At 40.0% G+C, this 23,770-nt stretch overlaps 2 protein-coding genes across 2 annotated transcripts; both read right to left on the reverse strand.

Moving 5' to 3' along the window:
• Positions 1-6,288: 6,288 nt before the first annotated feature.
• LOC105061017 (uncharacterized) lies at positions 6,289-7,502 on the reverse strand. Its single transcript, XM_010944926.4, has one exon. The coding sequence runs from the start codon at positions 7,252-7,254 to the stop codon at positions 6,580-6,582; it is 675 nt and encodes a 224-aa protein (XP_010943228.1). The 5' UTR covers positions 7,255-7,502; the 3' UTR covers positions 6,289-6,579.
• Positions 7,503-10,246: 2,744 nt separating this feature from the next.
• On the reverse strand, positions 10,247-23,424 carry LOC105061015 (GDSL esterase/lipase At4g26790). Its single transcript, XM_010944925.4, has 3 exons — positions 22,905-23,424; positions 11,505-11,997; positions 10,247-10,551 (listed from the first exon to the last, which is right to left on the reverse strand). The coding sequence occupies exons 1-3, from the start codon at positions 23,268-23,270 to the stop codon at positions 10,358-10,360; spliced, it is 1,053 nt and encodes a 350-aa protein (XP_010943227.3). The 5' UTR covers positions 23,271-23,424; the 3' UTR covers positions 10,247-10,357.
• Positions 23,425-23,770: the final 346 nt, after the last annotated feature.

Consider the following 23,770-nt stretch of genomic DNA (forward strand, 5'->3'; position numbering starts at 1 on the left):
GACAGGCACCAATTGTTTGGGACAAACCCCAGTAGCTATGCTTTTTCTAGCTCTCAGAGTATGACATCTGCACAAGTGTATCACATATTATAAGCAGTTAAATATTATTTGTTCAAACAATCTTTCTTAAATGTAACTTATATATTTTTGATGGAATTTTTAGCTTGTCATCTTTTGATAGCCTGCCTGAGAATGAAAGATGACCCTCAATAAGAGTACAGGAAGGGATGTAAAATGTTAGCTTGGCCTATCAGATGAAATCAGCTATCATCATCATTCATGGCTAAGAGATGGGAGAAATTTGGTGCCTCAAAAGGCATTGAGTTGAGATTTTTCATCAGCTCTCTTTGTTGTTTCGTTGATGACAAGTGAGGTGTTCGTGTCTTTCTCAATCTCATAAGCTATTGGGTTGGTCCACCTACTCAACCACCCTTGGTTTCTTGGCATGGTGACAAAACAAGTTCGGACGAGGCCATCACTGTGTTTTTTATGAGATTTTCTTTTCAAGTTAGTAGTAAGCTGTAATTGATGGAGGCAGCTAAATACTTACTTTTTACCTTGTTTAATCATCCCTTTAGGCTTATACGCATGGATTTTGAGTTACCGAAGAGAATCCGAACTCATCCATGCAATCGCCAAATTTTAACTTAATGATAGCTATTTGCATGAATTTTACTTTTCTTGGACAACCACTTCTTTTTTTGTGACATGTATCGATGGTTTTAGTTTATATATATATACACACACACATATCAATCATCCAATTCCCAGCAATTGATGTAGCATCTTTTAGCAGGCATGACTCAAAAGCATTATAGGTAGATAATGTTATAATATAGCAATGGTGGACCAATAGGCTTCAAAACCGTATACTTTTTCCCTCTTTCGCTAAAAATATCACAACTTGGTCTTCAATTGTTATTGTTCAACACTATAATGACTTCAATCTCCTTAAGCATTACAAAACCTACAATTACCTATTCTAACAGGTCATTAATAACATAATCTTGATATTATGGTGGAATTTTGAAACAAGTAAATATAATATTAAAAAAATTGTTGCATCTTGAAGGTTCATGGCATTGTGACAGCAGCAGAGTGGAAAATACACAAAGGATGGTAAAAAGCCACATGAGATTAGACCATCCATCACACACCACATCAGAATGATGGAAGCCAAAACCAAACTCACCTCCTGAAGATTTAAAATATATATATATATATTTTTTTTAAACAACGATACCATTATTTACAGATTTTCTTTTGAAAAAGAGAGATGCATCCACTTTTCACAACATGTAAACCCACCTTTCTCAATTGACGGGGATGGCACCCAACGTGGGCTCCTCTAGACTGCGAGAGGCTCGATACATTGAATACATTAATTTTTTCATTCAAAAAAGGTTAATCGAGAATTGGAGAGTGCAAGCCCTTCTTCTTCTCCTCCTCCTCCTCCTCTTTTTTTGCCTGCCCGTTCCCTGCAAGAAGACAAGCCTTTCTTTTGTCTTCAGAAAGCTAAAGCTAAGCCTGTCCCAATTCCCCAGCAATCAAAATAAAAAAGAAAAAGAGTATGATAGTGGACGAGACAACCGGATCCATTTTTATATTCAAATTTATCTAAATATAAATATAAATATTTAATTAATATTATTATTTATATTTATATCAATAAATAAATATAAATAATCAACTATTCAATCAGAATATTTGATTTTATTTATAGTCCTATTCAACGTTATATAGCTCCCATGATCTTTTAAGAGAAATCATCTTCATATGAAATCCTTTTATACAGTGATATGTTTGATTTGGTGGTTGTAAAGTTTGATTATGCAACTTATATCCTTATTTATTCTTACTTATAGTATATGATTTTTTTTGTTTATCAATATAAAATAAAATGGATATGAACTTTTACATCCGAATAACAAGTACATCTAAATCCGCATTTACTAAAAATAAATCTAAATATTCTGATACCCAATCAATTTTAGGTCTTAAGATCTCAATAACTTAGAAAAAGAATTATTAAATCCCTCATTGGAATGGCAATTACGAGCTAACAACACTCTCCAATCCACTCTATTGTTGTCTTCATAACTCTCATGACACCTCCCCTAGGCCCAGTGATGCTAATTTGGTTGTTATATAAAAGTATAGGAGTTAAAATTAGTCCTCCAAAATTTGTTGCTTAAATTTGTTGAAAAAAAAGAAATTGATGCTGCTTGAATACATGCCAATGTTACTTAAAAAAAAAAAAATCATTATTAGTATTAGCAACTTAGTGATTTAGATGTGAAACATCCTTTTAACCATGCCTAATTATCCTTAATGTCTAAATTTTAATTGTATCTTAAGCGTGTCTTTGACATCTCGTAGAAGCCACTGGGTTGCACGCACAAAACATTCTAAAGTTCAAAATCAAGACTCCAACAAAAGTTGTGCTTGGATAATCAATATGTTCTCTTCGGTAGAATAATCAACACCCGTTCTTGATGGTAACATGAATGACTAGAAGTAGGATTAACAATTAATGGAAGAAAATAATAAATTGACTAGAAAGTAATCTAATCTGCACCCTAAAACTAGATCCATAAGCTTATATGATAAGGTTTGGATCCGGTCATATTTAAACTTCCAAATGAATATGCCAATAATCATTTTGATGCACATCATCGATTGTTCCTTCATACATGTCAACCTGCACTTCTATATCGACTTTAAAAATGCACATATACACAATATATCATTTGTTGGATATAGATATATATTGTTAAATTTAGTCATTAACCATCGCCAATGGAATTTCTTATATATCATCTGCACAATATTTCTGATAAATGAAATTTCTTATACATATGCAGCTGGTATCATAAACATTATAGTCATTAACTAATTGCTCCAACATAAGTTGTTTCCATTAGTGATGGATGTAGATTCTGATAGATTTGATCCAAAATGGACCTTTTCACAAACCTAATTAAAAGAGAAAATACATCATAGTAATATTTCTAAAGGTCAGAAAATAGACTGATCCAAGAGAGAGATTTAGGAAATAAAAACAGAATAGACTTGGAAAACAATAAACTCTTTTTCATTGGAGCAACTGTTCAAGCCATTTAAACCTGGCAGACGCCTATCGCAGTTGGCATTTACAGTATCGTCGTACATGATGCCATTATTTTCTTGTCACATGCTGCTGGACTCCAATTGTTGCCCCTTGACACACGGAGGGATTGTTGGCAATAAATAAACAATTTGAATTTTTCATCCACCGTATAACAGCCTGTCACAACGGTACATCGATAAAGACCAGTTTAAATCCTCTCGTCTCCCTGTGGAGAGATATTTAGTCCCCCTCTTCAAGTCCCAACCAAATAAATGCAACCTCCAAGCAGGGTGTGGTTGTTTCTTTTTTTTCTCTCTTCATTCTCGACACCAGTAAGAATCTCCCGGGTTCTTTGAATTAGCCCAGTCAAAAGGAGGTCGCCCTCACTTTCTCTTCCCATTTCTACGGTCAATTGCAGACCCAGGAAAAGAAAGGCAAGTTTAAAAGTACTCGGTCAAAACGTTCAAGCTTGGATTGTCTTATCTTATTTATTTTGTTTTTTATTGTCCACATATAAATAACCGGTGTTATTTTTTTGGCTGTTGACTCATTATACGCAAGAATCTCTGCTTTCTCCTCACCTTGAATGGTGGTGTGAAGTAGAGTCCAATGGCTCTCATAGTTGTATCAGATGCCAACAATTGTGCAATGTTTTGAGTTGGGTCAGGTTTAAGCATGAGGCATGACCTAAATCTAATCCAAGCCGACCCATAGCAATCCATTTTGGTCTATCTATTATTGGGTTCGATGTGATTGGGTCTATAAATATCGGATCAAAGCTAAGAATGCTCAAGTTGACTCAACAAAGAGCCTATCTGGTTATGAACAGACTGGGTCTGGAAGGTTCGGCATGGGTTGGCCAGTATAGTTGAAATCGGAGCTGGCTAAAGTAGTTGCTTTCCCCCATCAGGGGTGTGCAGGTGCTGCCTTCACTTATTATTAATTATTTTTTTGTCAAGTAAAAGATTCCTTTTCTTTTTTTATGATAAAAATAAAAGACTCCCTTTTAGATGAACCACAAGGAACATTGAAATTTGAGCGAAGGGAGAAATTTTGAGGGGGAAAAATACAAAAGAATGCAAAGACATAAAGATAAAAGGGGTACTTCAGTTATAGTGATGAATATAAATAATCGATATGCTTTTATACAAATGAACACCAAGAAGAATAAAAGAGGAGCACATGATGGACCTTGCATCAAAGAAGTGATTAACATGGCTCTTTCGATAATTCACATATACTTCATTCATAATTCACTAATAATTCATAAAATAAGTGAATTATGGCTGCTATGAATAGTGCAGTTTTACAGGAACGACATGTCAAAGAAGTTTGCTACTTAGCCACTCAAAATAATTTGAACAAGTCAACAACTTTTTAATAAGAAACATCACCGATATGTTACCTTCCTACCAAATCTATAGATGAACTGTTTTTTTTTCCCCCCGAAAGATACCTTTCTTTCAAAATTCAAACTCCTAAGAGTGGGGTTACTTGAAATTAGCCAGGTTTAGGTAGGTGTCCTCGACTGCTTCTTTGTAGTATTTGGAGAACTGGTGAGAAAAGCAGTACCTGAAGTCCAGTGATGCCATCACTGCTGAGAGATACACTTCTCAGCAAGCAAAAAGAAGTGTATCTAATATCGAAATAGTAATATTATATCAATAAGCAAATTTAACCAAAGGATTTTTTTTTTTTTTTGCTTTAGAAAACCAAATGATGGAAAAATGCAATACAAAACATAAATTAAATAGAAACTTGAAATTGAAGAATATCGTCACACATGTTACCATATACCAATTCATTTTTTATCCATTTTCTTTTGGATCATGATCGCCAGCACTGGTGATCTTTCATGAGTAACTAAGATTAGCCTGGATTTTTTAATTTTTTTTTTCAAAGAACCTATACAAGAAACTGGTTTGAGGGAATGCATACATATCCATAAAGGAAGGGGATTAAAGAAGTTCATATTTTAGTCCTCTAAGTAAGACCAGATGATTTATAAACTCTGACCGAGCCTTGAAGATGCCGAAACAGCCTGGAAATTAGGAAAAGGTAAACAAGATGAGCCCCTCTCTCTTTTGGGAGTACCAAAGCCACCAATGCCTCCCAGTCCTAGTGCTTCACGCTCCTGTGTTCACGCCTTTCTACGACCACTTTTGGCCTTTTTCTTCCACCAGTGTGGAAGCTGTGGGGTGATTTTTTTTTTTTTTCATTCAAGTCGGCAATTGGGTAAAGAACAAAAGTAGATGATGCTAAGTTGCCTAAAATTTAAAAACTAAAGAAAAGAAAAGAGAGCAATAATAGGGGGGAATAGATGCCATAGACCAGCATAGTCCCAAGAAAAGGGCCGAAAAAAATAAGTTGGAGATGCTAAAGCCAAACAAATTCTGGCTTTAGTGGTTGTGCTCTTCTATACTACAGCTTTAGTCGACCCTGCTTTTTTCCGACCAATCTATACCGTAGCACTTCAATCCATCAAAAACTTGTGCCCATAAGCAAGGATGGTATCTAGTGATAGAAGAAATATTGGATTAACCTTATTGGCTTTTAGACTAGGAAAAACAATAGTCCACAAGGATAGTGCCATGAAAACTGATCAATAAATAATATCACACATTATCCCACTTGCCACATGAAGAATATTAAAAAGGGACTGAGGAATAATTATTTGGCAGCAATGAATTAATGAAGCTTGCATTCATAGCTCAATTATGGAAAAACATGGTACATATTTGATGACAGGATATTAATTACTGACAGAGCAATAATGGTTTTTAGTCCTACAAAAGTCTTGTGGGTTCCCAAACTAGTTTCCAATCTTCTAATTCTCATAATATCACCTTCAATCACCTAAATAGAAGCCCCTAGTCTCAAATTAAAAATTAGCAAACAAAGAGGCCATGGTTGTCCATATCACTTGTGACAGCTTTCCCTTCTTTGGTTCGTCAGTCCAAGAATATTATGTTCAATTTCCCATCAACCAAGAAGTTGAAACCCAAAAGACAAAAGAGGAGCCCTGTAAATAAATAATATAAGAAAAGTTCCCATTCCAAGTGTTATCATCTCTTGTTCTTCTAAAAATAGACTAGAAAAAAAACTGAATCTTTGTACTCTGGATAAGATGAGAAATTCCATAAATAAAATCAAACATAGAGGAAGAAGAAGAGCAGAGATGGATATAAACCATTTTTCCCACTTTTTTCTCCTTTTTACAAGGCCTTAGTTGCCCAGAAAGTCCATATTTCTCATTGCAAGCAAAAAAGGAAAAATATAATACAGAACAAAAGCAGAGTTTATCTTGCCTGAAAAAAAGAAAAAGAAAAAAAAAAAGGGGGAAGAACAAACATAAAGAAATGAAGGAAGAAGGAAAGGAGAGATTGGATCAAAACTGACCTTCAAGACATTTTTTGCCCTCCTCCCAAGTCCCAAATATACTAATAATTTTTCTTTCCTTTTTTGGGTCATTAATTCCAAACTCCCCAAACCCTCTCTCCAATAAAACTCACAAACCTCCTCACCGAGCTCTTACTCTCCCCACCACCACCGCTTCCATTAACCTCATCTCCCTTCTCCCCATCATCCTCATCATCATCCTCGTCATCATCATCATCCGCAACGTGTCCTCCGTCCGCTACCATGAAACCCTTCCCCTCCACCCGGAAAAGCTCTTCCTCCTCCGCCTTCGCCGCCGCCGCCTCCGTCGTTTCCCCACCCTTCCGTCCACCGCCACGGCCGCTCCGCCGGCGGCGTCCCCTCCCCCGGGCGCGCTCCCTGGACTCGAGCGTCTCCTCGACGGCGTCGATTATGCGGTGGATGAGGTGGCGGTTGGGCGACGCGTCCCACCGCGCCCAGAAGCTCTTGTAGCACCCGAAGCACTGGCAACCGAGCTCCGGCGGGTGGTGCTGCTGTTGCTGCCGCCCTCGCCGTTCCTCCTTCCACTTCCCCTTCCCACCACCTCCTACACCCCCTCCGACGCCGCCGGAGAGAAGGTAGGCCAGCACCTCCTGCTCCTCCGCCGTCAGTGCCGTCACCAGAGCCATCAAGGCCGCCGGGAGAGCCGCCAGCTGCTCCCACGGTGCCGCCGCCGCCGTCGCTGCGGCCGCGGGGGTCGGGTGGACCCTCCTCCCTAGTTTCTTCATCCCTTCAAAACCTTATCTCTTTCTCTCTCTATCTCGCTATCCCCCACCAGCCGTTTGGAGAAAAGGCGAAGAGATGGAAGAGGTTGGTAAGAAATTTTGAATGGTTGGTGGGTGGGTACCGATTTTGGACTGTTACCTCTGTGCTGCCGCTGGGACGCTCCCCTCGCTTCTTCTTTTATCTTTGGTTCGGATTAGAAGAAGAGAAGGTGGGGGACTCCTGGGGGGGTTATAAAGCTAAAGGGGAAAGCCGAGGGGATTCCAAAGGTCATATTGATCGGTCCCTAAAGTCTCATGGGCTCCGTGGGCTGGTAGCTAACAATTTACATCTCCCCTGCTGTGGTCCATCGATTGTGACCTCACTCGGTTGGGCCGTGGAATGGACGGTCATATTGGTTTGTTGAAGAGGTTCCATTGATTATGATGAGTTGATGATGTATATTTTGTAATATACATAAATTTTATAATAATTTTAAAGAGATTGACATATATTCGTAGGATATGAGGTCATAGAATATGGAATTTTCGTTGTGAGAGTGACATTATGGTAGACCGAATTGATGATTTAGTTTTCACTTTTGGCTATGGTTTGGAGACTTTGATTCGGTCTTTGACGTGTTCTTATAATCAATTTGTCAATTGGCTTGACAATAAGCTGTCATCTATTAAGGAATTTTCATGGTTTTAGTCAGTTTTGTCTGGTTAAGTCACTACGATCTGAAATTTGGGGTTGATTTCTTGATATATGGAACATAGCATGTGCCATTGACAGGTGATGAGAGACAAATACATGCAACTGGAATTTTGAATGGCTATGTCATTATATCAATGTGTGCTATTACGGATCCAGTTTCTTCTTTTTGTTCTTCTTCTTCTTTTTTTTTTTTCTTTTTCTTTTTTTTTAGTTGATATGCAATGACATCACACTAATTTTATTTACTTATTTTCTTTCTGCTGGCAATAACCTAAAATAATATTGAGATGCTCATGAATAATCATTTTTCTTATCATTTTTCTTGTATTTGCTAGCTCCTTCATCAACGTCTGAAACGACCAAGGATGTTATTTTTTTTATAAATATATTACTTATAGTCATTTTATTATATAGCCATATATATGCAGGCGAATGGAGAAAGTCTATTTGTCATAAATCATTGACCACCAAACCTTTAGGCAAAATTTTCTCGGACTAATGGTGACAATTCGTCTTAGCCTAGCATCATTCCATGCAAGCATGTTTGATGATGCTATTGCTTATGTTTCTAGTAGAATATCATTAAATATCACTATTTGATAGAAAAAACTAAAAAGCAAGTATATTTAAATAATTCTAATAACTCAATTATGAAAATCCAGCCATAGGGATGATAATGTAAAGCCATTCTAGAGGTTACTTTTTTTGATCTGGTCTGAATGGAGCAAGTTTTACTTGGCTTATTTAGAGTTAGCAAGAAAGACAGATTTTGACTCTAAAATCCACAATAAGTCCAAAATCAATTAAAGATAATGATAATATCTATCCCGAACATGACCTATTTCCATATTATCATAGACCTTTGCTAAATTCCCCTCCCTGCCCACCCTTCACTTGAGTTGCTCGTTGGGTCATCCATCATCCCCTCTCTTTAGTTGGTTATATTCCATATTTTTTATTTTTATTTTGTTTAATATCATATGCAATATAGAGATTTATTTTTATATTTTATATTTATTTAATTTATGTGTAAAAAAAATTTGCGGCTTTATCTGACTTGATATGCTGCAATCCATCTTGTCTAACTCTACTTGATCTGTATTAAGACGAGTATGAAGCAAATATGGGTATGTGACTATGTGGCTTCTAATTGCGAAGCAAGTGTGAATAATGGTTTACCCAACTTATATCTACACGTTGCCATCTATTAGAAGATATTGTTTTTTCTTTTTTTTTTTTTTTTCTAATTAAGTTATATGTAAGATCGAAATGTAGACCTAGTCCAAGCACAAATCCTCAGGAGAGAAGTGCCTGAAATCTCTGTTGACGGAATAAACCAACTCATCCTCGTCATCCTTGTCATTGTCATTGTTATTGTTATTATTTTTAACATCAAGAAAAGAAAAGTAAAGAAGAAAAAGAAAAAAAGGCCAGCTACTTGGCCCAAATGTACTCCTACCATGCGGGCCTAAATACCCATTCTGTAGCTAGGCCGATGTTGTTGTGCGGCATTATTTCTCGTCTTAGGCTCTGTTTAATTTGTTCCATCACCAGCTTGCTTTTTCTTTTGTGCCGAGGAGATGATGGATTAGTTAATGACCGAGGCCTGCTTCTGCAAGCCCACTAAAGGAATTAAAAGACAAAGCTATATGAAGTAGCTAGCCTAAGATAATAATCTCATAACCCAGATGCAGCAGGTTGCAGGCTTCATCATCAGAGATGAAATCGGCCTAGCTTTCGTAGCTGCAGTAATTCCTATCTCAATGGAGTCAGTTCCAACAGCAATAAGAAATTTTCAGAATGATAGAATTGTGTTAGAGGGAGACTCTCAGACTATGGTGGCTTTGGATCAATGGCAATGAATTCCTGTACTTCGAAAAATTAGAACTTTAGGTGCTGCTCTTTCGATTTTTTTTCTTGTCACCATATTATGCCAGAAGCCAATCAAGTGGCAGATCTTCTGACCCCTCAAAAGTATTGGGCATTCGGATGCAGTTTGGACCCATCAATATATATATATTTTTAATAGAAGCATTAGGTGTTTCTTTCATAAGACTTTAGTGAATTTTAGCCTGAAGGCATTTCTTGGTTTCATTTGGTATAAGCTCTTCTCTTCTTCACTCCCCCTCTTTTCTCTCTCTTTTAATCTCTTCCTCTTGTTTTGTTTCTTCCTTACACTCTCCTGGGAGAACCCCTTGCATCATTTTATTTGTTATTTCTTTGGGAACTTAAAAATTCTGAGAGATCAAAACAATCTATTGCAGATACTTTGAAGTTTTGGACGCAGATAATAATGGAAAGAATAAGCATCAACGGTGAACGCTTGGAAAAATAGATCCCAAATCCATGGAAGAGTGGTGAAACAGAGATTAATTAGCATGGTCCATATGTATGATTCTACAGAGATGGCCGTTATACAAACTCCGACAAAGAAGTTCGTAGTGTAAGATTAGCCATCACCCGGTTTACCTTCTCGGTTGGGTGGAAGGCATCCCAAAACACGTACTTCTCTGCATCTTGGCAAGTTTGCGGATCCAAATCATTGCATAGATATCCCATTTCGAACTTCCCACTTCCACAGCATCCGTCTTCCACATTCTCAATTCCTGGCGTCATGACACAGTAACATAGTCCACACTTAGATAATTCGAGTAAAATCTCAGCTCAAATTAAGTCTCCTCTCGGTTTTTCAATGTAAATAATCAAACCTAGTCCCCCTCCTCCCCCCTCCCCCCCACAAAAAAAAAATCAAACTTGGTCACATCTTTTGGCTGACAAAAAAATACTCCTGAATAAAAAAAACTATGATTAATAATATATTATAATAAATATATTATAAATATAATATATAATATCAATATTATATATAATAATATATTATATTGATATAATATATCAATAATATATTGATATACTAATTTTTTTCATTGGACTGAGTTGTTCCTTGAATTTCAATCCAAGTTCATTGTCCTGGAGTGATAAGTTCATTGTCTTAAAGTGATCTTAGATTTCCAATTTTAAGGATAAATATTCACCGATGAGTTAGCAGTTATTTGAAAAATAAGGATAATTAATTTGAACTCACAACTAAATACGATGATCTTATCATCTCCACCTATATCACTATTTTTGATCTTACGATAATTATCTTATATCAAATGCCCTTTACATGGGTTCAAATTCTCTTGTCCATTACTTACGCCGGTCCCATACCCTTGTCTAATTTGTGTTCACATATCAAATGCACCAAACAACAATGGCCAACTCGAGACATAGTCTAACAGGTCCATATGGGTGCCACACGAATCCCACCCAAATGGGCCTCCCCATCATTGTCTCTCTAACAGATCAGAAAAGAAAAGGCCTACCATAATCCATCAAACTTGAATTGGATTGGGCCCAACCAGTCATCATGATTGACCCTTTTTTTTTTTTTTCTGTTCCAGTTCATGCTTGACCTTGACCTAACCATGCACCTCTTGCAGTTATAGCTTAGAAATTAAGCCTTGTCTTAGTGAAAAAAGTGGATAAAAACTTGGAATCCATAGACCAAACTTACCATACGGGGATGGGTTCTGGATGATTTCAAGCAAGGTATCATATGTAGCCAAATATCTCAGCTTAAACCCCGGCAGCGAAGCATCCAGCCTCCCTATCAAGGCCTGCAGCTTTGCATTGAAATCCCTGGCCACCTTGTTGTATTTCTCCACACAAGCACCACCTTGCTGGATATTTGTGCTCCTTTCCAATGGCACGCACCCAATAGCACTCAGACCAGCGAACGATATCTTACGAGCTCCCAGGTTGTAGATTCTGGTGAGGAACTCCGCAGCGCGATCCATGAGGAAGTCCTCAAACTCTCCAATGGAGAATTGCCCGAACCGCCCAGTCACAAGCGAGTAGTAGTTCTCGAGGAAGTCATTGGTCCCTATGCTAATGATGTACACCGCCTCGTTCACAATATACTTGGCCTTTGCCCTTCCCACGTACCTTCTCAGTTTCTTCTGGTAGTCTTTGAAGTACTCCACCTCTTTCCATAGAGGTATCACATTCTGGAACCATTCCAGCAAAAGATGGTGACATTAAGTTAGTTGATTATGGTGATATGTTGGATAAATATTGAAATGGTTGTCACATGTTTTACATGACTAATGCTCAGTGAATGCTAGCTGAGTGACTAACTTCCACCACCTCCTAATTAAATGTCATCCATCCCTTTTAATTATTTTCTTCAAGATCTACATGCAGAATATTGGTGTTTATTGGGTCAGCGTACCTTTTGATCCCTTTTAATTAGTTCTTCAAGATCTACCTGCAGAATTTGTTGCTACTGGATCAACATTGACTTTACATGTAATTCACTGGTTGTTTGATCGAAAATGGGCTGGCATGTAGTTTGCTGGGGACAAGCTTAGGCTGAAACTTATATATCTGGAGCTGATCCAATTAGGATCTTGAGCTGACTGATGTATTGAAGGGCTCGATGAGGATTCTGACATTTATCTCATATATATATATATATGGGATTATATTTGGATAAGATCGATCGAATTTAGATTTAGATTTGATCAAATCAAAATTGGACAATGAAGATCCTACATCGATGATCCGAATCATTGGATACGATCTACCATTTCAAAACTTCTTTTATACTAAAAATCATATAATTTGAAGACTGATAATCTATGCATCAAGTGATATATATATATATATATATATTATATTTGGATAAGATCGATCGAATTTAGATTTAGATTTGATCAAATCAAAATTGGACAATAAAGATCCTACATCGATGATCCGAATCATTGGATACGATCTACCATCTCAAAACTTCTTTTATACTAAAAATCATATAATTTGAAGACCGATAATCTATGCATCAAGTGATATATATATATATATATATATATATATATATATATATATATATAATATATATATATATATATATATATATATATATATATATATATGGGGTTAGATTTGGATAAGATCGATCGGATTTAGATTTAGATTTGATCAAATCAAAATTGGACAATGGAGATCCTACATCGATAATCCAAATCATTGGATGCGATCTACCATCTCAAAATTTTTTTTATATTAAAAATCATATAATTTGAAGACTGATAATCTATGCATCAAGTGATCAAAAAATACATCTAATTCAATTTATTTAAGCTGTCCAATTTTTGACGATTTGATGCATAGACTAGGAATCTTTAAATCAAATAATTTTTTGTGTGTAAACAGTTTTAAGGTAGTATATCATATTTGATAATGTATGATTTCTATTATAAAATTTTGATCTCACCAAAGCTGAGTCTAAATCCAATCTAATTTTAGCCTAGTCCTCTCTCTCTCTCTATACATTACACACACACACATACATACATACATACATACATACATATATATATATACATATATATACACACACACACACACACATACATACATACATACATACATACATACATACATACATATATACACATACATACATACATATACATATATATATACACATATACATATATACATACATACATACATACACACATATGCACACACACACACACGCACACACACACACACACACACACACATATATATATATATATATATATATATATATATATATATGTATATATATATATATGTATATGTACATATATATACGTATATGTATGTATATGTACATATATATACGTATATGTATGTATATGTACATATATATACGTATATGTATGTATATGTATGTATACGTATATATACGTATATGTATGTATACGTATATCTACGTATATTTATGTATACGTATGTATATGTATATATATATATACATGTATATGTATACATACATATATGTATATATATATACATGTATATGTATACATACATACATACATACATACATACATACATATATATATATATATATATATATATAATATATATATATATATATATATATATATATATATATATATATATATATGTGTGTGTGTGTGTGTGTGTGTGTGTGTGTGTGTGTGGTGTGTCGGCTTCATGTGAGTCAATAAAACAATTGCAAGAATTAGTTGATCTACAGGCCTCATGTGAGTCGATAAAACAATGATCCAACCTGACTTGCAAGAATTAGTTGATCTAAATTGAACCACCTTTGATTCAACAAGTCCGTGCCTCGGGGATGGGCTGCATCGTTTTTGGCAAGAGAGGGTTGTATTTTTCAGATGAAAGAAGGATTCACCTTACTTCATATGAATCCACCGTTGGATCATCCACCAGCTGCTTTAAGATCTGCACAGGGAAATGAATGATAGAGTTGGGAGAGCCTGAGATCTTTGTGGTGCATGATCCAACGGTGGATTCGCGCGAAGGAAGGTGAAGCCCGATCCATTCTTGGTTTCAGAGATTAGGTTTGAGTCAACCTAACTCATTTAAAGCCCTGTGCCCCGAAAGCAAAAGGGAAATGCACGGTGGTACCGAAGAAAGGTCATTTCCTATCGAATAGATGGCCACCTCAGAAGGCAACGTACTGACAGTCTTCTGCAATGTTTTCTGATCAGTAATGATTTTGTGACAATTATCAGACAGTACCTACTTCTACATGTGCTGATGCATAGAAAAAAAAAAACTCATCTTCTTTTTCGAGAATTATTTAGATAATTTTTTTTTAATTTTTGAAAGATGTGACTGATTGTCCCACGGCTAGAATAATTACGTACAGCAGATTAAATGGTGACCGTTGTGCCGCTCGTAAGAGGGAGGATGGTCGGATTCGGCACGGAGAAGAATGAAAAATAGGCACCCGATTTGGGACTCATCGGAATCATCATCGAAAGATGCAGAGAAATTTGTCTGACAGATCTTGAAGGTGGTGGAGCTTCCGAAGGAAGGGGTGTGGGCAGAAATGGGAGGCTGGTGGCCCCAGCGGTGGTGGTCAAAATCTCATCGAGTGTAGCAGTGGAGGCTGCGATCAAGGAACTACGATGAGAGAGTGTGAAGGGAGAGATGACGGGCTACAATCTGGAGCTTAGCCATCTCTTACTTCAATTTGTGTTGGTCGGAGAAAAGGATGTGATCCTCGTACAACCTTAGATGATCGCTGGCCAGACTCTGACGGTGGAACCATAGAGGCCAAGATTTCTTCTTTGAAGGAACCAATCCGATCGGCTCTAATATGGGTGCGGATGCCGCTGCTGTTGGTAGAGCTCTGAGGAAGGTGGTGATCCAGAGCATCCTTTGCTGAGCCGATGACTATGGATGCGTGCATGGTGGAATGAAGTGGCTTAGTTTTGCTTGGGCTTGTGTCTGACTTGACTTCGGTCGGCTGTTGAGGCCAGGGATTTTAATTGACGGACTGAAGGGCCCTCGATGGCAAAGGTTCATGTATCAGAACCTCGATGGTGTTTGTTTCTGATACGATCGATGTCATGCATCAGCTGGGTGCTTGTGGGGTGGAGAAGAGGGAGCTTTGTGTCGGGCTTCGATGGGACAACGTGGTCCAAGCTGATGGAGACGAGTCATTGGGGCCATGGGTAGTCACTGTCCAGCAGTGGCTACCTAGGTCAGAGGCGGCGAGATAGGGAAGGAGCTGAGTTAAATTGGGCCCCAGGAGCGAAACTCAGACCGATCTGATCTAGAAACGAGTCAACTCGGGGGTTCGGATCGAGTTAACCCGATAGTGAATTCCAATGGCTGGATCAAGCCTGCCAAGATTGCATAGCGGTGATCACCCCTCCAACCAATGGCTGGATCGCAAGAGGGGTGGCGTGGATATTTGTGTGGGCTGGGCGCGAAGACGGGCTTGAGTGCTGAAGGGGGGTTTTTCGCCCTCCAATAGATTCAGCCTGTTGCAGCGAGCCGCATAGGAGGGGAGGGCCCGAGTGCTAAGGGCCCATCTAGGCTTCAATTTGGCCCGGCGAATCCTATTGGGGCGGGCTTTGGCCAGCCCAAGCGATCTTGGCCCCGTGAATTTGATGTGGGCCAGGTGCCTAAGAAGTCCAAGGATTGAGAAAAAGGGCCCAATGAATGTAGAAAGGGCCCTTCAAGTCCACACAAGGCCAAGAAGAAGGGCCCAACCTATCCAAAGACCAGATGGAAGTGGTTGCCTCCCTAGGAGGCCATGGGGTCTTCTTCTTCTCAACCAAAGCCTCAGGGGATCAGAAATCAGCTACACTTTAGACAAGCATGCCTCCAGCAGACCAGGACAGCCCAGCAGTGGTGGGGCACTTTGAGCAAGAGGTGGTGGCTGAGATGGTTGGTGGCCATGCTCTTGTATCGGATGGCTAGGGCTTGGATCACAACAGGCTATCGTTCGGTTGCGGTAGGCCCTCCAGGGGAGGAAGGAGGTTAGATGATATGGACTCTTCGATAATTGGGCCAGAGGTCAATGTTGAGATGGAGGGGGCTATTGGCATGGAGCCCCTTCATTGTCAATCTCCTCTATAAGGCTATTGGTTTGGAACATCCGGAGGGCGGAGAAGCTCTCATTCCGGATGACATTCGGAAGGATATACAGCAGCACAGCCCAAAGATTTGTGTCCTGCTTGAGACTTGGCGGTCAGGGACGAGCCTTGCCCGAGCCAGAAGATGGATTCTACTGATATGGAGCACTTATGTGATGGAGTCTAGAGGTCTGTCCAGAGAGATCATGGTGATGTGGCATCATGGCTCGATCAGGATGGATATTTTTCACAGCTATGAGTAGCAGATTATTTTAGTCATCTCGAAGCAGACTGATGGCCCTTGACTTTTATTCAGTATCTATGCGAGCACTGAGTATAGGGAATGGAAAGTTCTTTGTTTGAGATATCCAGATAGGTAATGCAGGGCCTACCTTCTTTCATCACTGGAATTTAACTATATTGTGGGGCCCCATGAAAGATAGAAGACAGATAGTATGTGATACTATTGACTCCAAAGAGTTTAGAGAGTTCATTGACGACTTGAGCTTGATCGACCTCGATTATATCAGATCCCGGTTCACTTGGTGTAACAACCATCTTGGGGGAGTTAGGATTTGAGAGCAGATTGATCGGGCATTTGCTACCATACTTGGCTCCAGGTTTTCTGTCCACCAGTGCAGCACCTTTCGAGGATCACTTCGGATCACTGTCCTCTTCTCATTACTACTGATGGCCAGCAACTATCCAAAGTTCTGTTCAGGTTCGAAAAGTTCTGGACATTTTATCCAAAATCGTGGGATCTAATTAGGGAGGTTTGGAAGATGCTGATTCGTGATGATGCCAGGTACTAGATGACCAAGAGGCTCGAGCTGACGAGCCATGACTCATCTGATGGTACCATCTTGAGGTTGGAGATATCTTCAGGAGGAACAAGAGGGTAGAGGCAAATATTACAGTGCTTCATAGGAGAGGTGACCAATAGGGGTTTTGTGGAGCCTTATCTGAGGGAGCTTCACCACAAGCTCTCAGAGCACCACTATCTATTGAGACAGTAGGAGATTTTATGGAGACAGACATCCAAAGTGCAGCGGATCAAGGAGGATGACCGCAATGTTAGAGAAGCTGACTAAGAAATAATTAGGCCACATTAAGAGTCAAATCCAATATGCAATCCAATTTCTTCCATCAGGCTACGATGATTTAAAGGTCGGCCAACCATATCAGACAGCTGATAGAGAATGATGGTAGAATAGTGAAAGATAGTGAGAAGATCGAAGATCAGATTCTTCAGTTCTTTAGTTCCATTGGACTGTCCCCTTGGGCGGGGATGACCACCTCCAGGGATCCCACCCTACTTGTAGCATCTTGATGAAAAGAATATGACCTTGACTCATCCAGTATCTGCTGTTAAGGTGAGTAGAGCCCTCTGGTTCCTTGGTGAGGATAAAGCCTTGGGGTCGGATGGCTTTTCTTCTCCTTCTTCCATAGGTTCTGATCAATTGTCAGTAGTGAGGTGACTGAGATAGTGCAGATGATGTTTGCTGTCAGAGACATCTCGGAGCAGTAGAAGAGGATCCGAATCATCCTCATCTTGAAGAAACTAATGTATAGGCACTAGGGTCTTCAGACTGATCAGTCTTTGCATACACTCTATAAAGTGTGTGCGACAATCTTAATCAGACATTTGTAGTCGATTATCCTGTGATTAATTAGCCAAAAGCAGGATGCTTTTCCAGTAGCTGCTGCATCACTGACAACATCCTACTTACTCAGGAGTTTATACATGACTTATAGTGCGCCCCTATTTGTTGGAGCTTGATGCCAATCAAGCTAGATATGGAGCGGACGTACAACCATATGAGCTAGCAGTTTTTATGCCGCATATTTCTTGAGTCGGATTCCATGATAGATGGATCGACTGGATCAGAGATCGAGTGGAGGCTCCGAGTTATGCCATCTTGATCCATGGTTCTCGATGGAGTTATTCCACTCGATGGGCATCTTAGTCAAGGGTTCCATCTCTCCTCCTACTTGTTATTTTATATGCTGATGCTTTTTCTCGTGCTCTTTGAGTGGTAATTCAGGGGGCAGAGCTGGAGCCCTACTGGCCTACCCAGAGATGTAGCCGCTCTCGGATTTTCTATTTGCAGATGATTGTTTACTCATTGGTCGAGCTTCTATTTGAAATGCGGGGTGCTTCGCATCTATGGTTGAGGCCTACTGTCAGGCATTGAGCCAGCTCATGAATTTGCAAAAATTTATTATCATTTTTAGTTTCAAGATGAAGATCCAGATGAAACAGACGATTCAGATAGATTAGGGATCCCTAAGCAAATCGGGACTGGACTTATCTTGGGGTCCTATTACAGGACAGAGACTTTGGAAGGCTGATTGTTGGCCCATAAAGCAGCGGTCCGAGAGCGACTAGAGGACAGGCAAGCCAACACCTTTTCTATGATGGGGAGGATCACTCTCATGAGATCTGTCCTGAGTTCATTTTAGTATATCTCCTGATGAACATATTGCTCCATGCTCTTGCCTCAAAGATTTAGAGCAGCTACTATAGAACTTCCTTTGGGGTTCTAGACATGGCGGTCGCAGGCTTCACCTGTTGTTTTGGGAGGTTGTTTGCTAGCCGGTGCGAGATGGAGGATTGAGAATCCAATTTTTGTTGCTCAGGAAGGAGGCTATGATCTTAGATATGCTAACAGATTCTTCACTCAGCCTGACTGCTTGTGGAGCAGAGTGATAAGGGCTCGATTTGGGGTTTGGAGGTAGGGCTCCAGATTCGCATTGAGCGCAGTTGCTCCTTCCTTTAAAGGGAGATCTGTATCCGCGCCTTTGCAGTGATGATCCAGATTAGATGGCTGATTGGTGATAGAATTTTTATTGATATGAGCCGGATGTATGGATTGCAAGCCTCCTCCTATCTTGTTGGTCGACCTACATCAGCATGTAAGTAGATGATAGCTTGCGGGTTCGTGAGTTGATTACTGTCGACGGCAGGAACTGGAGGGCCCAGGACATTAGTCATCTTTTGGTGGCCAGCTTGCTGATAAGATCCTTGTTATACCCATCCCCCTAGCTACGTCAAAGCTATGATTCAAGGATATGGGGCCGATCATGCTGCTCCAACGCCCTTATCAGAGATCTTGTTGCGATGTGTAGGCCTGTTCCTGAGCAGAAGATCAATACTGCTTGGATCTAGTGGGTGGCTATCCATCCTATGATCAGACTTTTTCTCTAGAAGGCCTGTTGCCTGGGACGACTTCAACTCAGACACTTCTTAGAGATAAAGGCATGGAGCTACTGGCTACCTGCCCAATCTACAGATTGGATGATGAGACAACTGAGTATGTCCTGCTTCGTTGTCTATGGGCATGCTTGATCTGGAGAATAGCAGGAGACCAGCCCTGGAGAGCTATGACTGACTCCTGACTTTTTTCATTCTTGGACATGATCCGCCGATGCATGATAGAGGGCCAGGCCTTCAGTGGTAGGATGGCACATATTGCTTATCAGATCTGGCTATCTAAGAACATTTGTCTTTGATGTCGAGGTTATGCTTGTACATCGGGTGCTAGAGAGAACTTGTTACATTGTTGAGTACTATCGATTCGACACTACTAGATAGTCCTTGTCACCTTGAGTCTCTAGGGCTCTCCTATTGTGCATGTACTTGGAAGATACTTTTCATCGCTTAGGAGCCTCCCTCTCGAGGTTTGTCAAGGTCAACTTTGATGGTAGTATCAGGGATGATAGAGGTGGTGCGGACTACATCATCTGGAGCCTGGATGGTAGACTTCTGATAGTTGGAAGCCGGCTCACACTTATTTGAGCCGTCGGTCCCAGGAGCAGAGCTCTAGGCAGCTTAGGTGGGCATCACCTATGCATGGCGGGAGTTGCATGCGGAGAACATCTTCGTAAAGGGTGACTTTACCATAATCATTGGCTGGATCTGAGATAAGATGAAGCAGGCTGGAGCTCATCCGTTGCTCTATGACATCTTGGAGTGCCTAGGTCACTTTTTTATGATGACTTTTCGATATATCTATTGGAAGGCGAATAGCACTGTGGATTGGGTAGCTTCGTTTGTTGCTGATCATATTGGAGATTGTTCATAGTACCACAGAGATGTGTATCTATGGATACTTTATGGTATTTTATATTTTGATTTTTTAGACTGTACTCACATCAGAATGTTGTGATCGTCCACTTGTATCAAAAAAAAAAAAAGATGTGACTGTATTTTTCTCGCACATTAGAGGAGGGTGAAAAAGATAAAAAATCTGCTCATGTATCATCCTATCTTATCATTATTAAAATCTTGAATTGCTCATAAGCGATTAGTGAGTTATTCAAGAACGCATAATTGCTTTATTCAAGCTTAATTTAGGATGGAAATGGATCTAAATTCAATCAAAATGTCTATTTTTGCATAGGAGTTCATGTTTTCATCAACTCAATGAAGGGTGGCAGTCCAAGTGACATATTAGTGGCTGTTTCATTTGCTCAGGTTCATGACAGTAGCTTCATCCGACTTCTAAAGTGATGATATATAGCAATTAAGAATCTTTCCAGCTTCTTTGGTCTCCCTTCTCACTAGCTCTGATTCCAATTTAAGCGCTACAGGATATTTTTCTGCTAAAATAAATTGCTACAGAATGTTTTGGTAATTGCAATCAAAGCCAATGATGGTCCCATGCATCTATATCTGAAGCAAGAGGTAAAACAGTCAAAAGAATCAAAGCTCGGACAAACACCTAACCAAGTCAGTCCACACTTATTGCGACCCATTTCAGGCAGGTAGTGAATATGCTTTTGGATTTCACAAAATAGATACAACAAGTTTAAGTCCGAATATCTGTCTCTCACCTAACATCCATATTTTGCATCGATTAGGTTTATATATATATATATATATATATATATATATATATATATATATATAGAGAGAGAGAGAGAGAGAGAGAGAGAGAGAGAGAGAGAGAGAGAGAGAGAGAGAGTGGTGGTTAATTCACCATCACTTAAATTTGATTCTAAAACCACGCTATTGAAGCGATGGGTGTCAACTAGTTAAGCCATCAGATGTTGGTTAATTCACTTCTAATATAGTTATGTTGAGATGGTAAAATGTATATACAAAAAGGGCTTCTAATAAAGCACATGTTAGTGGAAAAAATATATCTTAGGAGAATGAAAAACGGTCGACATTGTTTCAACAAAGTCATTTGAGATATTGGTTATGTGCATACGAAAAGTTCTCTAGACCTACAAATGCTAGGTTGGCGAACTTAATCACATCCATGTCTCATTTATGGTGCACTAATTAATTTATGCTCGACACTCCAACCTTTTTTTATCATGTGGTCTTTAACGTGCACGTAACCTACTCCCTATGGTATTGCTTTTTACAACATACAAAAAGGTATAAACCGATCCATCCGCGGGTGAAGTGCATGCTAGTGAATATTTTACTCTTAAAATTTTTTCGCCCAATCATGCTATTTAGGTCACATTAAAAAAAAATGTCTGGACAATTAATTAATAACACACTATCTACACTCCAGGGAGAGTGCCAAGCTTTCCTCGTTTTTCCTGATCTTTTGAGACTCTACGAGAGTCTCACCTGGGGAGTCTCTCAATATACAAATAAATATACAGCCGAGCTAACTAAGACTTATAACCAGGATTCCACTAGGATGGAATTTCTGCCCATATTTAGGGTGAAATCTTGAGAAATAACATCACTGGTGGACTCGAATCCCAGACGTTAATTCTTATCATAAACGAAGGCTATAACTACCACTAGGCTAAAGCTCAGGTGATGAGCGCCAAGCCAACTCATTCTTGCGGCAAGAACAGTGACAGTGCAAATTCAGGCTTTCTGACAGAAGCTATACAGGGCCATAGAGTGGGATTCCGAGAGTCTCGTCGGTCTCACGATGCACGCACGAAAGACCGTCCAAAGGTGCACCAAGCGTGATCATAGCCCTGCACGAACCCTAAAGTCCCCTTTTTATTGCACTCGAATTGGGCAGTTTTAAGGCGAGAGTTTCCACCGCACAGGGGACCTGAACCGCTCCCAGGAAATAACATTTCCGGCTTTCCGCTCAGTGCTCAGTAGGCTAGCAGATCACAGCTTTCCTTGCCACCCCAAAACTGGAACAGTTGTGAACAGAATAACGCTACCCACCCATCTCTAAGCACAGAACCCAACAAAGTAACCGATCGAGTTAATGACCCCATTGAGAATTCCTACCCCAGTGCTGGCCAAACCAAAGCCTCGTCAACTCCTTGTCCTCACTCTCCTCCTCCATCATTGCACACGCCACCTACTCACCTCTCCTTTATTTCCCCATACACCAACTGCCCAACTCCCTCGAAAGCCTACTTTGATGCTACATTGCCCCACGACCTTCATACAATTCCACTTTAATTTGTTTTATTCCTCATTGTTTTATTTCATTTAAGCTCCTGGTTCGACTATTGTAGTGTAATAACAAGGATATAGAAGAAGGAGGAGGAAATGTAGTATTTACCAGTACGTCGGAGGTTGCATTGTCGAGGCCGGTGCCAGCGGAGGCGAAGCAGACGCCGTGGGCGAAGTCGCGGATGGAGTAGGCCGGGTCGAGGTAGGCGGGGACGGAGGGTGGAAGGCCAAGCGCCTCGGAGATTAAGTCGGTGGGGAGGCGGCCGTTGCAGAAGCGGCCGGTGGGCCGGCCGCCGATGAAGTCCCTGCCGTAGGGGTGGAAGTTGCTCTTGAGGACGGTGGCGATCTGGTTGTTGTTCCCTGAATCGACGGTGGAGTCCCCGAAGACAATGACGGCCGGAATACGAGCGGCGGGGACGAGGGAAGAGACCGAGAGGAGGAGGAGGAGTAGGAGGAGGAGGAGGTGCGGAGACATTGTGTTGGAGATGGGGCGGTAGAAGGAGGGTGATGCCCGGAGGTTCCATTTAATAAGTAGAGATGGGACTTGGGAGGCCCAGAAGGGGAAAAACCGAAGGCGATGCTTCGGTAACAGGGACTTGGAGGCAGTACATGACAAGGCTGTTCCGCTGTGCATGGGTGTGCCGTTGGTTGAGTGGCTTAATTGTGGACGGCTGCTATCTATTTGTCATTGCTGGCAAAAAACCATTCAGCATGATATGGTGGGAAGCGACATGATGCGTAGCTGTAGCCATTGACGCATCAGATGGATGGATGTGGTCCTATATGTCTCTTCGTAAATGTGCTTCTCTTTCTTATTATCAGACTCGAGGGGAGAGAAAGCTAGCATAAATTAACGATCCCTTTCGGAGAGGGTTGCGAACGATTGGTCTTTTTTTTTACACGATGTTAATCATTGGATCATGCTCCTTGTAGATTTCAAAGTACTTCACGAAAGAACGATTGGTCTTTTTTTTT

This window comes from Elaeis guineensis, chromosome 1 (genome assembly GCF_000442705.2).
Source record: "Elaeis guineensis isolate ETL-2024a chromosome 1, EG11, whole genome shotgun sequence".
Lineage (NCBI taxonomy): Eukaryota > Viridiplantae > Streptophyta > Magnoliopsida > Arecales > Arecaceae > Elaeis > Elaeis guineensis.

Bases quoted from the DNA above. Each gene is read 5' to 3' on its own strand.
- LOC105061017 (XM_010944926.4), bottom strand. From the start codon at position 7,254: ATGAAGAAACTAGGGAGGAGGGTCCACCCGACCCCCGCGGCCGCAGCG.
- LOC105061015 (XM_010944925.4), bottom strand. From the start codon at position 23,270: ATGTCTCCGCACCTCCTCCTCCTCCTACTCCTCCTCCTCCTCTCGGTC. The intron at 11,998-22,904 runs GTAAATACTACA...GAATGGTTCCAG, and splicing joins ATGCAACCTCCGACGTACTG to AATGTGATACCTCTATGGAA. The intron at 10,552-11,504 runs GTAAGTTTGGTC...TCATGACGCCAG, and splicing joins CCAGAACCCATCCCCGTATG to GAATTGAGAATGTGGAAGAC.